This window comes from Lithobates pipiens, unplaced genomic scaffold (genome assembly GCF_037356315.1).
Source record: "Lithobates pipiens isolate NorthernLeopardFrog02 unplaced genomic scaffold, aLitPip1_a1.2 Scaffold_18, whole genome shotgun sequence".
NCBI classification, from domain to species: Eukaryota; Metazoa; Chordata; class Amphibia; order Anura; family Ranidae; genus Lithobates; species Lithobates pipiens.
Genome location: NW_027507758.1, coordinates 252,044,632 through 252,061,754, shown reverse-complemented (window position 1 = coordinate 252,061,754; position 17,123 = coordinate 252,044,632). Strand labels below are relative to the sequence as shown.

The 17,123-nt window shown below is 45.6% G+C and overlaps 1 protein-coding gene across 9 annotated transcripts in view; it reads right to left on the bottom strand.

Annotated features, from left to right (window-relative positions):
• Positions 1 to 17,123, bottom strand: part of MAP7 (microtubule associated protein 7) — a 336,970-nt gene that overhangs the window by 28,706 nt on the left and 291,141 nt on the right. For all 9 annotated transcript variants that reach the window (XM_077486793.1, XM_077486789.1, XM_077486791.1 and 6 more), the window contains one exon: positions 321 to 513. In XM_077486793.1, coding sequence (XP_077342919.1) covers positions 321 to 513 — 193 coding nt within the window. The remainder of the gene's footprint in view (positions 1 to 320; positions 514 to 17,123) is intronic.

Sequence of the window (17,123 nt, the reverse complement as noted above, 5' to 3'; positions counted from 1 at the left end):
TAAAACTGAAGAGGAGAAAGGGTAAACTTGCCATTCAGCACTTGATTATACAACCTATTTTTGTCATAGCAACATAGGTAAAAGTCAGACTGCTAGCAACTTACCCACTGACATAGTATACCTCTGAGAGACTCCAGCTTACATCTGGGCTCTACCCTCTTCAAGGATTCCCATTGTTATAACTATTATAAAAATGCTAGAGGTAATACAACTGATACACCTTTGTGTTATTCTGTAGCAGAAATACAGTATGATACAATACAACTGAATTACATATATCCTCTGTAATACAAGCATCTAATGTCTGATTAGGCACATACTTGTTTCTGCAGACGCTCTGCTTCCTCGCGTTCCCTCTGTTCTCGCTCCTCTGCTTGCTGTTTAAGAATCTTCTCCCTTTCTTGGAGCTCCTTTTCCTCCTCCTGTTTTCTTTCTTCTTCCTGCTGTTGTGCCTCCTCTTCTCGTTTAGCTCTCTCTTCAGCTTTCCGCTGAGCTAATTCCTCCTTCTTTTTCCTACAAAATGATATTAATTAGTATACATGTTCAATGCATTGTTGCCAAAGTAGTAAAATAATAATTGCCGTTCTTATAAAACACAATCCACAAGGGAAATGGGGAATGGTGAGGGCTTTGTGACACCCAGAATAGATAGGCAAGTATACATGCAAAAGTAGCATAACAAAAATGTTTATTTGAAAAAAAAAATATAGGATTTTTACGTTGTACTTACCTGTAAAATCCTTTTCTTTGAGTACATTATGGGACACAGAGTCAGGCTAATATTCATTACCTGCTGGGTTATACTTCATCATCAGGTGAATGGACACTGGTAGACCATAGGTCTTCAGACAGGAAGTGATCCCCTATATAACCCCTTCCATACAGGAAGTACTTTCGTTTTGTAGCAAGCACTAAATCCTCAAAAAAGAGGGGATGGATCTCTGTGTCCCATGATGTACTAAAAGAAAAGGATTTTACAGGTAAGTATGACATAAAAATCCTATTTTCTTTTTCATACATCATGGGACACAGAACCAGGCTAGTATTCATTACCTGCTGGGCCGTAACAGAGCAATAGCCTTGAGGGGAGGGAGACACCCTTTCAAACAGAAAAAGGGTCTGATCCTCGGGTCTCCGCAGATCTGAAAAAAATAAACCGTGACTGCCCGGACAACGTTCAAAGAATAGAACAAGGGTGTACACACTGCTTCAGGCAAAAAATGGACACACCTGATCCAAGTTGCTAATCCCGGCTCATCACCGTAGGCAATATCAAGAAGAAAAGATTGATCGCACATGTCACAATCCAAAAGATGCTGTAGAAATGTCTTTATTGTCATGAGCCAGACAAAATTGCAATGATGATCAGTTGACAGGTTTCACATGAAAAGAACCGTGCTTGTTCACAACAATTGATACATGTTTTTTCGCTCATTTTTCTGTTTTTGTTTTTAATACATCATTTACATTTTTACATTGTCTATTTTTTGTTTTGAACATTTTGTGATGTTTTAGCATTTAAGAAATGTTTTTATGTTGGTGAAATTTTGTGTTGATTGCTCTTTAACTACAGGTGCTTTGTGTTAGGTGTTTGATTTCATATACGCCTTTAAATAGCTTGCATTGTGAGCATTTCAATGGTTGTGAACAAGCACGGTTCTTTTTGTGTGAAACGCTTCATCTTTTCTTCTCTTCTTGAACGTCCAAAGAATGCAGTTTCTCTTCCGCCGAACAAGGCTGAGAGAAAAAATAAGGCAAAATAATGTACTGATTTAAATGAAAGGCCGACACCACTTTTGGCAAAAAGGATGGAACAGGTCATAACACGACTCTGTCATGCTGAAGGATAAAGTACAGTTCCCTGCATGAAAGGGCCGCCAACTCCGACACCCTTCTAGCCGAGGTGATAGCCATCAGGAAGGCTAGCTTGCGTGACAGCAAGTCTAATGGAATTTCCTTTATAGGTTCAAATGGTTGTTTCTGTAGCACAGACAGCACCAAGTTCAAATCCCAAGGACACATAGATGACCTAATGGGGGAAGCATGCGAGTTACTCCTTGCATAAAGTTTTGGATCAATGAATGGGAGGCTAAAGACCTTTGGAAGAATACGGATAGGGCCGAAACTTGACCTCCGATTGTACTCAAAGCCAATTTGATTTCCACAGTTGACTGTAGAAGAGAGAGAATTCTCCCAATTACATATTTCCGAGGATACCATTTTCTGGCTTCTACCAAGCAATATAAGTTTTCCAGACCTTATGATAAATCTTCCTAGTAATAGCTTTTCTAGCATTCACTAGAATAGAGACACCACTGGTCCTGAGATGACACGGTCCTTTAACACCCTGGCTTCAATAGCCATGCTGTCAAATTTATAGACTGTAAATTGGGGGGGAATCTAGGACCTTAAGACAGCAGATCGGGGTGACATGGAAGTGTCCATGGCCCGTCTATTGTCAGTCTCACAATCTCCAGGAACCGGGGCCTTCTGGGTCAGTCTGGTGCCACCCAAATGACTAATCCCCTCTCCAAATCCTGCTCAACAAATGTGGAAGAAGAGGGATCAGAGGGAAATCATATACCAGGGAGTACTGGCTCTATGGAACTCAGAGCATCTGCTCCAATTGCCAGAGGATCTCTTGTTCGAGACACAAACTGCTGTAGCTTGTTGTTGGACCTGGATGCCAGTAGGTTGTCCTCTGGCCACCCCCAACATTGGCAAATTTCCTGGAACACCTCCGGGTGGGTGTAGAGACCATTCCCCCAGGCAGATCTGCTGGCGGCTGAGATAATCTTCCTTTCTGGTTCTCTACTCCCGGGATTCAGACTGCCGATATTATTGGCACATGTCCCTCTGCCCAGGATAGTATGTAGTTCACCTCCTTCAGAGCTGAACGACTACTGGTACCACCATTGTGGTTTATATAAGCCACTGCCATGGCACTGTCGGACTGAACCCTGATGGGGCAGTCCTGAAGCTCCACTGTCCAGGATCGTAGGGCCAGACGAACTGCCCGTAATTCTAGGACGTTGATAGGCAGGGTCTGCTCTGTCCCTGACCATTTCCCCTGAGCTGTGATCCCGTCTAGGTTCGCTCCCCCTCCTGAGAGACTGGCATCTGTAGTCAGTACTGTCTAAGTTACCGGGAGAAAGGATTTTCCCTTTTGCAGGTTCTGATCCTGCAACTGCCAGTTTAGGCTTAAGCATGCCTGAGGCGATAAGCACATTGGATAATCTAGAGCTTTTCTTTCTCTGTTCCAAGCCAACAAGATATCTTGTTGTAAAGGCCTGGAATGGAACTGGGCATAGGGCACTGCTTCGAAGGAGGATACCATCCTCCCTAGAAGACTCATACAGAGCCGAATGGAGGGTTGTCTGGTGCCCCTTATCGGATGCATCTGATCCTCTAGGGCACAGATCCTTACGGGTGGCAAGAATACTCTTGCTTGGACCGTGTTTAGAATCAGACCTAAATATTTTATACTTTGAGTTCATCTCAAGGCTGACTTTGGTATTTATGATCCAGCCTAAGCTTTTCAAATACCTCACTGTGTATATTATGCTCTGTTTTAGAGCCTGTACTGAGTGATCTCTAAGCAGGCGGTCACCCAGATACCCAAGCATCAGGATCCCTTGGGCCCTTAGGACCTTTGTGAACACCTGAGAGCTGTAGCAAGCCCGAAGGGTAGAACCACAAAAAGAAAATTACGTTCCTCTACTACAAAATGTAGGAACCTCTGATGAGGCTAAAAGAGAGGTACGTGTAATAGGTACGATATAAAGGTTGTGTAAGTACACAACCTTTATATCGATGGAGACTAAAAGGCCTACCCTCTGGAGTGAGGTTACTACTGAGTGGACAGACTCCATTCGAAAGGATTGTATCAATAGATACTTGTTCAGGGGCCTTAGGTCCAAAATGGGCCTTGTGTCCTTGTTTGGTTTCTGAACCATAAGCAGGTTCGAGTAAAACCCTTTCGGATACTGGAACCTCTACAATCACTCCTTGATGCACTAGATGATGTGGTGCCTGAAGCAATAAGCCTCTTTTTGGAGGATCCGAGGGAGCACTGGATCTTAAAAACTTTAGAGGGGGAACCCCTGCAACTCCAGCTTGCAATATAACTCAGGTGACCCACTCGTCCTGAATTGTTGTTTTCCAAATGTCTGCAAAGTGCAGCAGCCTTTCCCCTACCTGATGGAGTGGGGGGCGTCCCCTCAAAAAGAGGCTTGGCAGTGGGTTTAGAATAATTTTGGACTCAGGGCTTTTTCTGGCCCTGCGGCTTGCCTCTGGCCCTAGCGCCCCATTGGCGGCAGAACTGCCCTGACACTGAGACATTTGAAGAAGCAGTCCCTGGGTTTTTAGGTGCTTTTATTCACAGGAATTAGAGAACTCTTCCCACTGTAAATCTTTTGGAAATATTTGTCCAAGTGATCACAGAATAAACGTTCACCATGAAACCAGGAAGCTTGGCTGACCAGTTCTTAAGCCATAAAAGTCTGCGCATATGAACCTGCTGTATTGAATCCTTTAAAGCATCAAAAGCAAAACATAGCGCTCAAGGAATATTTGTCTTACTTTCAGGCAGATTATCCTTCTGGTTAGGCCTATCCGGCCATTTGACTTGATCCTTTATGGACTGCCAAATACCAATTGCTGAATGGCCAAAAAAAAGGAAGCCTTTAATAACAGCTCCAATTTCTTGTCAACAGGGTCTTTTACGTCCTGTGCATTATCTACCAGACAAGTTAAAGAGGAAGTAAACCCTGATCCTCTTTCATTCCCTGCAAAGGCAAAGCATAATGGACTACTATGCATCGCATAGTAGCCCATTATGTGTCACTTACCTGACACAGGAGCCAGCGAAGTCACCGCTGTCCCCTGTAGTCCGCCGCATCCATCTTGCTGGTGGCGTCTCGCAGCTCCGCCGCTGTCATTCGGCAAAGCCACGATGACGTCACTCCCGCGCATGCGCACGGGAGTCAACACGCGCGGCAGCTCCATTCTTGGAAATGCCGCGCTCAGTGCGCCTGCGCGCCGCTGTCTACGGCGCATGCGCCGTAGACACCGGTGCCCGTTTTCGGGGGCAAATATCTCCTAAACCATATAGGTTTAGGAGATATTGCTTGGACCTACAGGTAAGCCTTAATCTAGGCTTACCTGTAGGTCAAAGTGGTTTGTAAGGGTTTACAACCACTTTAAAGTGGGGTACCCCCTAAAAAAAAAAATTAAAAGTCAGCAGCTACAAATACTGCAGCTGCTGGCTTTTAATAATCGGACACTTACCTGCCCCAGGGTCCAGCGATGCGGGGGAACGAACCCCCCCCCCTCGCTCCCCGCTCCGCTCGCGGCGCCGTCATGCATACTGTGGGCACCCGGCTGTGGCTTCACAGCCGGGCACCCACTGCGCATGCGCGAGCGGCGCAGGGCGCCGCGATACGCCGTACAGTCACCTGGGACACATGACAGGTCCCAGGTGAATGTGCGGCGCGAGGGGAAGTGATGTCACCAGCCCGGGCAATGAAGAAGGCAGACTACGAGGGACCCCCTAGCAACCGGTATTTAGAGGTGAGTAAAAATTTATTTTTTTGCCAATTATTTTTTTTTTATTTTTTTTAAGAATTTTAAGTAGTTTTATTTTTTTGGTGGCAACGCCACTTTAAGTTCTTGTTTAAGGAAGAGACTGCTGCATCTACGGCTGGCACGCTCCATTTTTTAACAAACTTTTCATCCATGGGATATAAAAGGGAAAACGTTTTAGGAGGCAAAAAAGTCCCTGTCAGGATGTTCCCAATCAGCATACACTTCCTGTTCCAACAGGGGGTGTAGCGGGAAAGTCTTTGCGACCTGAAAAAAGTCTCAGAGATCCCAAAGAGGACCAGAACCATTTCGGTCAGAGTCAGGATCAAAAACCTCTGCGACTGAGAGGCAGACATTGAGTGGAGGATATCTTCTTGTCCAGATTGCTCGGAAGCAGACTCATCTGTCGGGCACTCCACTGAATCCTGAGCTTTAAGCTCTTCCCCATCCTCAACCCATTCCTGCTCCAGACGAAGAGACTCCAGGTAGGGGGATCTGTCACGCTTCCTGCCACCCTGCGGGATGGAGACAATCATGCCGGCAATCCTGTGCTCTAACCCAGCTAGGGCTGAGGACAGTTCATCCTTTGTCAAAAAGGATGAAGCAGCATGGTTGACTGTAGGCACAACACAAATCTTCGTGCTTCCAGATTAAGGCTACGGTGCATGTGTGGCGAATCCGCATACGCCAAACAAACTGCTGAGCCCAGCTCTTGTGAACGCACGTGTGCCATGACGAACCGTAGTGCGCCATCATACAGGTAAAAAAACAGCCAGACACAAGCAAAAAAGGTACACTTTGCAAACACCCACAGCTAGCCCAAAACTCCCCCATATGGTCACCGCACACAGGTGATCCAGCCTTTAGCTAGTTTGACTGATTGTTACAATCACTGGGACACCCCACAAAAATAAAGGGGTTTCACTTACCCATCCAGGCGCAGGGCCACTTAGGAACTAAAGGCCCAATCTTCACCCTTCATGGCGAGTTCCTGTCACTTCAAGGACTGGGTACCCTTTCATGTTTAGGGCCCACTCACTTGGACCTGTACAGCATCCTGCAGGAAATGCCTTAGCACTGTAGTGTTCAGGATTTCAGCTCCGCAGGGTCCAGCACCCAGAGGCCACATTACATGCAAAACCTCGTAGGATCTTTGCGAGCCTTGGGTACCATTGACCTAAGCATAAAAGCCTTATCAAATGGATCCAATCGGTCAATCCCTTGATTCATTTTTTGGAATTGTTTTTGGGACTAGAAACCTAGAGCTCAAACAAACCGTGCCATCCACCTTGCAGACACTGGTAAAAAACGAAAGTACTTCCTATATGGGAGGAGTTATATAGGGGATCACTTCCTGTCTGAAGACCTTTGGTCTACCAGTGTCCATTCACCTGATGATGAAGTATAACTCAGCAGGGTAATCAATTTTAGCCTGACTCTGTGTCCCATGAAGTATGAAAATGAAAGCTAAAATATCCCCTCTACATGTGAGTAGGGTAAAGAGCTAAACATTAAAAAAATGCGTGACATGAAACATGTAGAAAACAAGTACAGAATGATACAATACACCCCAATAGGTATAGTAAATGGTTCTTTTTTCCAAGTGGGTGTATTGTATCATTCTGTACTTAGTTTTCTACATGTTCCATGTCATGCATTTTTCTCAAGTCATCTTCCAGGGCAGCATCCGAGAGATAGGCTCCTCCTACAGGAAACACAATGTCCATCATTATAAAAAGATTGCACATACCTGCATGCCTCAGTTCTTGTGACTCCTTCGGACCAACTCACGGTTTATTATTTTCTTTCAGTCCCTGTGCTTAGTTGCAAGGGATTCCCTGGCCGGTCGTCTCCAGTTGCCTCTCTGGGGGGTCAGACAAACTTCTGGACTGGTGGGGCATCTGCTGGTGGCCACCCAAACTCTTCTCCCTCACAGAGTTCAGAAGGGTGTAGCAAGATGGGGGCAAGTGAATCTCGGATGCCAAGCACATCACTTTAGTGAGGAGGCTTCTGGTGACGCACTTCCGGTCATGTGGGGCTGCAGGCGCCATCATTTTGGTGGATACCTGTACATGGAGGGGGTGACACCTGGCAGCAAAAGCGGCACTTCCGGCCGTGGATGGCAATCGGGACACACTGGCTGGAGTCACACACAGAGGTATGTGTCCACCCATACCTCTATCATGGCGGCTGGGGGCAGGGCCAGAGCAGGGACAGGGAGCTATAACAGGAGACTTAGTGGGCTAAATGTTGGAAGCTGCATCACCCTGCCCTGCAGATCCTGCAAGCCAGGAAAGCTCCAAAGTAAGCCAGAGCATGCACAGGCCACTTTTGCACTTACTAACCTCTATTGTGCTTAGGTTATATAGTGGTATGCAGCACACTATCTGCATCCTTCTCACTCTGGGTCCCTTTATCTCAGTTCAAAGACAAAAGCCCCAGAAAAGAAGTCCAGATCCAGCAGCAAAACATGTGCTTCACATGGACACATACTAGCGTCAGATTGGATGAAGCTGCTAAGCCAAAAATGTCTTAGAAAACTGGTGGCAAAGGAATCACAGTGGTGTGATTCACACCTATGCGAATTGGATGCGGCTTACACCGTTTCCAATTTGGCATAACATTTTAAAATCTATTAGTTTGAATGTATCTGGTTCACATATGTGCTTTGAATTCGCAGTTCGCATTGCCCAAAAACGTGTGCGTTTTCTAGGCAGTGCGGTGTCAAATGAAGGCACATATTCTTCTATGGGAACGCATCTGATTCGCAGATGCATTCCGTTGTGAACAGGCATTCTCTCCTTCTCCTCGCTACACCCCCTCCTCTGCTCAGCTGATCGGCAGATAGAACGGACAGGCACCGCTTTTTCTCTCTCTCTTCACAGAGAAAATGGAGCTGGAATTCGCACCGGACTGGTGTAAACCCAGCCTTAAAGTACTTATGTCAACTCTCAAAAAAGAACCCCTTGCGCACAGCAATAAAAAACGTGCAAACCCCGGCGAAAACAAGCACTTAGCAGTAAACCTTACACCAGTCGGGCAGCCACCACGTCCACTAGCAGAGAACAGCCTGACAAATCTGACCAAGAAAAATCATCAGTAACCTTGTCCTCTGACTCTGACAAAGGCTTATGTTCAGAGAATGAAGAGGAAGCCTCTTCAAAAGTTTACTCTTCCTAACAGAGGACATAGACAGAGGAAATACTGAGGGCAATCACAGATACACTAGGAATAAAAGAACAAAAGCCAGAGCTGCCACTACAGGACAAGATGTAAAAAGGCCTATGGCCCAAAAAGCCTAGGCCATTCTATGTACACCAAACCTTAAAAAATATTATTAAGAAGGAATGGAAAGAAAATACTTTTTACACCTTCAGCAATAAAACACAGGTATAGTGTATAGTTTACACAGGTACCCATTTGCAGAAGACGTGCAATCCTGGGCTAAATGCCCTGAGGTAGACGTATCACTGTCAAGAATATAAAAAAAAGTCAGACCTCTCGTTTGACTCAGGCATGCTAAAAGATCCCATGGATAAAAAAACAGAATTGCTACTAAAAAGGGCATGGGAAGCAGGGGCAGCAAACCTCAATCCTGCCATTGCATCCACATACACAGTAAGAGCCCTGCTGCTTTCGCTAAACCAACTGCAAGAAATCCTAGGAGACACCCCCAGAGAACAGAAAAAAACATGCCCACCCTGACACGCGCAGCCAGCTTCGTAGCAGATGTCAGCCAAGGCAGTTAAAATCACAGCAAGGACAATAGCCTTGATAAATTCAGCCAGGAGGGCACTATGGCTCAAAGAGTGGACAGGGGACAGTGCGTCCAAAAACAAATTATGTGGTATCCCCTTCACAGGAGACCTTTTTGGACCGGGCCTGGAACAGGTACTAGACAGGTCAGCAGGCAGAAAAAAGGGGTTCCAGCAGCCGATTAAAAAGCAAAGTAAAACGCCTTTTCGTCAGAAAAAAAAGCTCAAAGCAAAGTGAAAACAGTAAGAGATGGTCCTTTCAAAAGGAGGAAGAATAGGGAAAACTTCACCCTTAATCCTTTTAGGGGCAACACCAAAAAAACAACGATGCCCAGAAGGTGGGGGGCAGGCTCTCTGCATTCATAGACAAGTCAAGAGAAGTCACCTCAAACAAGTTTGTCCTCCACATGGTAAAACGAGGGTATTCCATAGAATTTTCCAACACCCCACCAACCAGATACTTGATGACGGCACTGCCCAGAGACAAAGAGAAAGCAGACAGATTCCTGTCATCACCAGAAAACCTACAAACACAGAACGTCATTACGGCGATTCTGCAAGACAAAATAGGCTAGGGGTTACTCGCACATATTTGCCAGGAAAAAACCCTCCGGGAAGTACAGGCTAGTTTTGGGCCTAAAACCCCTCAAGAAAATAAAATACAAAAATTTTTGGATGGAATCCATCTACTCATCAAGGAACTTACTGCCGCCAGGGGCTTTTATGCCCATGGTAGACTTGCAGGATGCCTACCTGCACATACCAATAAACAGAGACCACCACAAGTTTCTAAGATTTGCAATACAGGGTCCAAAGGCTACCCTGCACTTCCAATACACCTCCTTGCTCTTCAGAATTTCGTCAGCACCCAGAATATTCACCAAAATACTGGCAGAGGCACTAAATGGCTTAAGACTAAAAGGCATAGGAGTTGTACCATATCTGAACAACCTCCTCTTTTTTGCCAGCACAAAAGAGAACTTAGCAGCCAACCTCCAGTCCAGTCACAACTTTTTAAAGGAATTAGGGTGGATAATAAACAAAAGTCCAACCTAATTCCCAAAGAATAAACTACCTAGGTTATGTACTAAACGCAAGAGAAACAAAGATGTGTCTACCACAGGACAAGGTAGCAAGACTAACGGAAGAGATCAAGACCTTATGTCTCCCCAACGCAGTTACCATCAGGAAGAGCATGAGGGTGCTGGGCCTCATGACCTCCTCCATACCGGCCATAACATGGGCACAACTGCACACAAGACTGTTACAGAGCTTCATTCTGGCTCAGTAGGACGGGCACCCACGCTCCATGGAGTCCTGGGTCACAATCCCACAAGAGATCAAGTCAATGCTGAAACGGTGGCTCAAACCACACATATACAGCCAGGGACGCTTATGGACACAAATGAATGTGATCCGCATAACTACAGATGCCAGCACAGCAGGCTGGGGAGCACACTTAGCAGAACACCTGGCCCAAGGCTCTGAAACAGGACTGGTCTCTTGCTTCATGGAACATGAGAGAGGAGGCGGCAATACGTCTAGTGCTGAAATCTTTAAAAAATACAGCTCAAGGACAGACATATCTAGATACAGACAAAACGCTACAAGCATAGCCTACATAAACAACCAGGGGGGAACCATATCCCCTCAACTCATGTCTACAGCAGGCACAATCCTGAAGTGGGCGGAAGCAAACTTAAAGTCAATATCCGCCATACACCTGAGAGGGTCAGAGAACATCCTAGCAGATTACCTAAGCATAAACAAGATACGGCACATGGAATGAGCCCTAGAACAGGCAACCCTCGATTGGGTAGCTCAGATCTGGGGGACACCTTCTGTAGACCTATTCGCTTTAAGACACAAGGTCCCGAGATTCTTCTCCCCCTCCCCAGGGGACAGGTGTATGGCAGCGAACGCCCTGGCACAAGACTGGTCATTCCCACTAAGGTATCCATCCCCCCCACCACCACGATTCTAATCCCCAGGGTCATCCAAAAAAATCAAGAAGGAGAAGGCCACAGTTATCCTGGTGGCCCTCTACTGGGCACAAAGAGCATGGTTCAGCCAGTTAATGAATATGAGCAGCCAACCGCACCTGCTATTACCATACAAAACAGAGCTACTGACGCAGGGATCAATCCGGCACCCGAACATCGAAATCCTAAAGGATAATGTTACAAAACAAAGGCCTGTCAGACAAAGTAGTAAATAACAATCTTAGCCAGTAGAAAAAAGTCACACAGGCAATATACAAAAAAGTTTGAGAAAAGTTTATAGCTTGGTGCTCGGAAAAAGGAGGGCAGGGGGAAAGAATTATTCTGATTATCTTGGACTTTCCACAAGAGGGCGCAGATATATCGCACAGCACCTTAAAAGGTACAGATGGCAGCTATATCCTCCTTCCTTGATGTAAGGCTAGCAAGGTTCAGGCACTGTCAATCCTGAAACCATACTGTACGATTCTGTTAGACAAGATAGTCCCCTCACCTGACCTGGCCTTTCTACCAAAAGTCCCCTCAACATACCACAAATCTCAGAACATTATCATACCCTCCCTCCCAGCTAGCCAAACTTCATAGCAAAAAACAAACATGACAAAATAGATAATAGATGTCAGAAGAATCCTGATAGCTCATCTAGAAAGGACCAAGGGGGGGGTTGGGGGTGACATGACACCGCATGGAGTAGGACGCTGCAGCCCTGAGTGCTGACCGCTGATCCTTTTCCCTCATTGATCCTGAGACTCACCGGCTCTATTTTTAACCCCTACTCACCTGGAAAGACACCCTGACACATGCACATCATGTCCCTGACAAAAGCACAAAAAGCAGCGGCGGCAAAGCTTGAACAGTTTTGCCAGCTTGATAAAGAGGACATGGAGGAAGATGGCCGCGCCGCTGAGAAGGGAGAGAACAGCAGAAGACACCGATTGTTTACTTGAGGCAATAACACTTTGCTGAACCTCCCTGGCAGCACAACTAGAGGAGGTTAAGATGGATCTCTCTCATCAGGCAAGACTTCCAAAAACTCAGCGATCGTGTAAAGGATACAGAGACCAGGCTGAGCACAGTGGAGGACACCATCCCATCCTTGCAAACATCCTCAGACCGCATGCAGCAGCAAATACAACAACTCCTCACCAAACAAGATGATATGGAGAACAACAGGCTGAGAAGGTGTAATCTGAGTTTTATAGGATTACCTGAGGGGGCTGAAGGTAAGGACCCGACCATGTTTTTGGAACAATTGCTAATTTCCACATATGGCAGGGAAGCCTTCTCCCCCATGCTAGCAGTAGAGCGAGCACATCGCATGCCAGCAAGAACCCCCCTCAGGGAGCACCCCTGCACATTTATAGCCAAGTTTCTCAATTATAAAGACCGGGATACAGCCTTGAGAATATTGCGAGAAAGAGGCAATATTCTAGTAGGAAATAATAAAGTTGCCATCTTCCCAGACTTTTCAGCAGAGGTGCAACGTCGCCGACAGAGTGTCATGGAGGCCAAACGCAAATTACGCCACCAATAATTCAAGTACTCCATGCTTTTTACCGCCTGCCTGAGAATAGAGCATAATGGCTGCGCCTTCTTCTTAGAGGATCCTGAGGAGGTGATCTCCTGGCTAGAACTCCAAGTTGCCCACGGGAGAGCGGAGTGACAAGAAACCAGGTATGAACTACTGAAATATTGTGCTCACAATATTGCAGAGCAATATTTCATTCAAAGTGTTGATGTTTAAAGTTACACAGTTTGGTTTAGGGACTTATGTGTCTTGATGTGAGGAATAAGTCGTGTCACACACCGCCAGTTACCTAATGGCTATGATCCTAACTATGCCGTGAAGTACAAAGAACCAAGCATGAACTATTGAATGATTGTACGCACAAACTCGCATAGCATTATTTCATTCAAAGCCACATAGCCATCTTGAGGTTTTAAGTTACACAGCTTTCCCCATGAACTTACACGGCCCAATGGGAGGAATAAGTTGTGCCACACGCTACAAGTCATCCTGATGGCTATGATCCTGCCTATGTTATGGAGTACAAGGAACCAGGTATGAACTACTGAATGTTTGTGCTCAAAAAACAACAATTTCTCACTCAAAGTCACATGGACATGTGAATGTTTAAAGTTACACGGCATTCTCCATGGACGTATGCATACCAATGGGCAAAACATGTTTTGCCGCACATCACAAGATAACCTACTGGATGTGATCCTGACTATGCTACGGAGTAAATACATAATGAAACACTGAACACCTTATTCATAAGAGTAAAGTTATTCCTGTTTTTTACCCATTTGGGATTTCATATCCTTTCCCAATCCATGTTGAACATTGGAGCTGCGGAGATGCAGGGGTCCTACAAGACACATGCACTGTGCAGCAAGACTTTGCCTTAACCACCACTGGGAATCATTACCATGTCTACTGGTGCTATATCTGGATCCTAATTGCCATTTTAAGCAAACCAAAAAAGGAGCATACAACCTTATCTTACACTAGTAAACTGGAATGGTGGATTCCCTTAAGCCTATGTAGGCCACAGAGACCTCACCAGATCTCCTTTTTTTCACACTCAGGTGATTAGTGTTTTTCTCAGATGGCACACACAAAAATGTATGGGATTATGCCTGCACTAGTTGGGGAAAGTGCAGGGCGGGGGGGGGGGGGGGTGCAGGGCAGGGTGGGGGGGGGGGGGGGGGAAGTGCAGGGCAGGGTGGGGGGGGGGGGGAAGTGCAGGGCAGGGTGTTTTGTTAAATTTTGTTAAATTTAAATGTACATGAAAAATTCAGATCACAGGCAACAACACAACGAGGTATACACTTATGTGGGTATTTATGTTTTATAGGATTGATGTTAATGCAGATATCAAGATGGGAACTATCTAAAAGATACATGTACAGAAAACAGATTATTTGATATATATGGGTTAAGTTATTTGGAGACATTTTACCTATGGCAACTCTAAAGTTTCTCACCTGGAATGTGAGGGGCCTGTGTGAGAAGATTAAACACACGGCAGTCCTCATGTTCCTAAAACAACAATACGCATACGTGGTGGTCTTGGTAGAAACACATGTGGAGGGGAGAATCCAGATGGCACTTCGCCGCCCATGGGTTGGGTGGGCATTTCATTCTGCCCACATATCCCATGCCAGAGGTATTAATTGCCAAGTCGGTACATTTTGAACTCTGTGAGCTCTTCACTGACACACAGGGAAGATATGTATTCCTATCTGCTAAACTCTATGGGGAACCGTTCCTCATTCTGGCCTTCTATGTCGCCCCCCCCCCCCCCCAATTTAATCTTGCTATAATTAAAGAAGGGCTAACGTTTATGTCCCGTCACCCTACAATACATGCGGTATGGTTACGAGATTTCAACACCACTCTTAACCCATTTCTGAAATGGCTCCAGTTGACACCCTCCACCACAGGAACAGCTATCGACACCAAGTTCTCCAAACTAAATTTCCGCCTTTTATTTGAAGGACACATGGAGACACAAATTTCCACAAGTGCAGGAATATTCTTGCTTCTCATTTACTTACAACTCCATGTCCTGAATAGATTTTATACTCCTATTCCACAGCCTGATGTCACGACTTTGTGAAGCAGCATTCTGCTTAAACCCATTTTGGCTCTCACTCCTACCAGAGGTTGAGGAGCTAGCAGACAAATGGAAACTCTACTTCGCAGAGAATGATCATTCTGCATTGCTCTTGGCAGTATGGAACTCCTTCAAACTATTTGACCGCTCAGCGCTAATTTCACGCATTAACGAAATCAAGGCGGAGTCCGCCGGCGCCGTCAGACCAATGGCGGACCTGTCCTCCTCTTAACAGGATTATGCCACTGACCCAACCCCAGCAAAAGCAGACCTACTCGAACTGCAAACTAGAGTAGTATCCCAACTTCAATTCCAGAAAGGAAGGCAAAAACAATTTTTCTTTAAGCAAAAAATGTTTGAACATGGGGAAAAAGCTGGCAAGTTGCTGGCATACCTGGTACACAGTGAGGATAGACCCCCATTACGCTCCATGGTCCAGACCGCTAACAAATTACAGATCCACCCAAGGTGACAGCTATATTCAGGTATTTCTTTGCAGACCTATATACAACGGCCTCCCTTAAAACAGAAACAATGTCCTCCTTTCTTGAAGGGGTTTACTTTCCCCAACTGATGAGTGAATAAGTAGATCTCTTAGAGGCGCCCCTTACCACAGACAAAATTGTTATTGCCATTGCCAGCTCTGCCAGGTCCAAGTCCCCAGACTCCCTATTGAATTTTATTCTCAATTCAGCGAGACACTCACCCCCAAACTACTAGCCCCATATAACCACCTCTTTGAATCCTTTGCATTACCCCAACTATAGCAGAGGCAACAGTAATCCTTATCCCTAAACCAGGTAAAGGCCCAGGTTTCCCTGCATCGTATCGGCCCATCTCCCTATTTACAAGTGGATATCAAGATACTAGCCAAGGTATTCTCTCTTAGACTTAATCATGTCACATTATCCCTCATACACGCAGACCAAGCAGGCTTCATGCCCGGACGGAATACCTCATTTAACCTTAGGAAACTATACATGAATCTAGAGGCCACACATGACAACGTAGGCTCACGAGTGATAGTGACTTTAGACACAGCAAAAACATTTGACTCGATTGAATGGAGATATCTTTGGAGTTGCTTGGGGAGATATGGATTTGGTCCTAAATTTATGAAGTGGGTTCAGCGGCTTTAACAGGCACCCTGAGATAAAGTGGTGGCAAGTGGATGGCTGCCTCGAGTGTTTGACCTCAGCAGAGGTACGAGACAAGGCTGCCCCTTATCCCTGCTACTCTATACTCTCGCAGAGGAGCCCCTTGCAATATCGATCAGAACTAACCCAGAGTTCGTGGGGTTGAGAGTGGGATCCCTGACTGAAAAAAACAGCATGTATGCAGATGATACACTGCTGTATTTGGCCGATTCGGGTTCACCTCTCCACAATGCACTCCAAACGGTCGAACAATTTGGGATATTCTCTGGATTAAAAATTAATTGGGACAAGTCCCAAATCCTACCAGTTGATAGCTTTCCACCACCAGAGTCCCAGGTCAGATTACCGTTACAACGTGTCAGCATCATCAAATACCTAGGGATACATATACAAAAATCCCCAGCGGATTACATCTCCCTTAACATTGAACCTCTCTTCTCCCTTGTTAAAAATAAACGAAGAATTTTGGACTCGCCTCCCTCTTGGGATATGGGGATGCCTAAATCTAATTAAAATGGTACTACTACCCAAGATTCTATATGTACTATGGCATACCCCGATATACATACCTTTGAAATACTTTAAATCCCCACAGGCCCTACTTAAACCCTTTGTTTGGGGAACGGGTAGACACAAGCTGGCATGGCAAACACTCAAAAACCCAAATGACCTCGGAGGCACAGCTCTTCCCGATTTTAACTTATATTACATGGCGTAGCAGTTATCACAACTATTTCACTTTGATAAAATGGACAGAGAAAGATTTCTTACCCTAATATGCCCAAAGTGGGCACAACACACTAGGGATCCGATTTATGTGATGACAACAGGCTAAAGTGGGACTGATTCAGCCAGAGATAGACAAAATCCATTGTACCATTACAGACAAATATGGGAACTAGCCTCATCTAAACTAAGTATACCACCAATTATACACCGATATGGCACAACAAAAGTCTCTCAGAATTACTAAAAACACAAGACACAGGAACCTGGACCATTCAG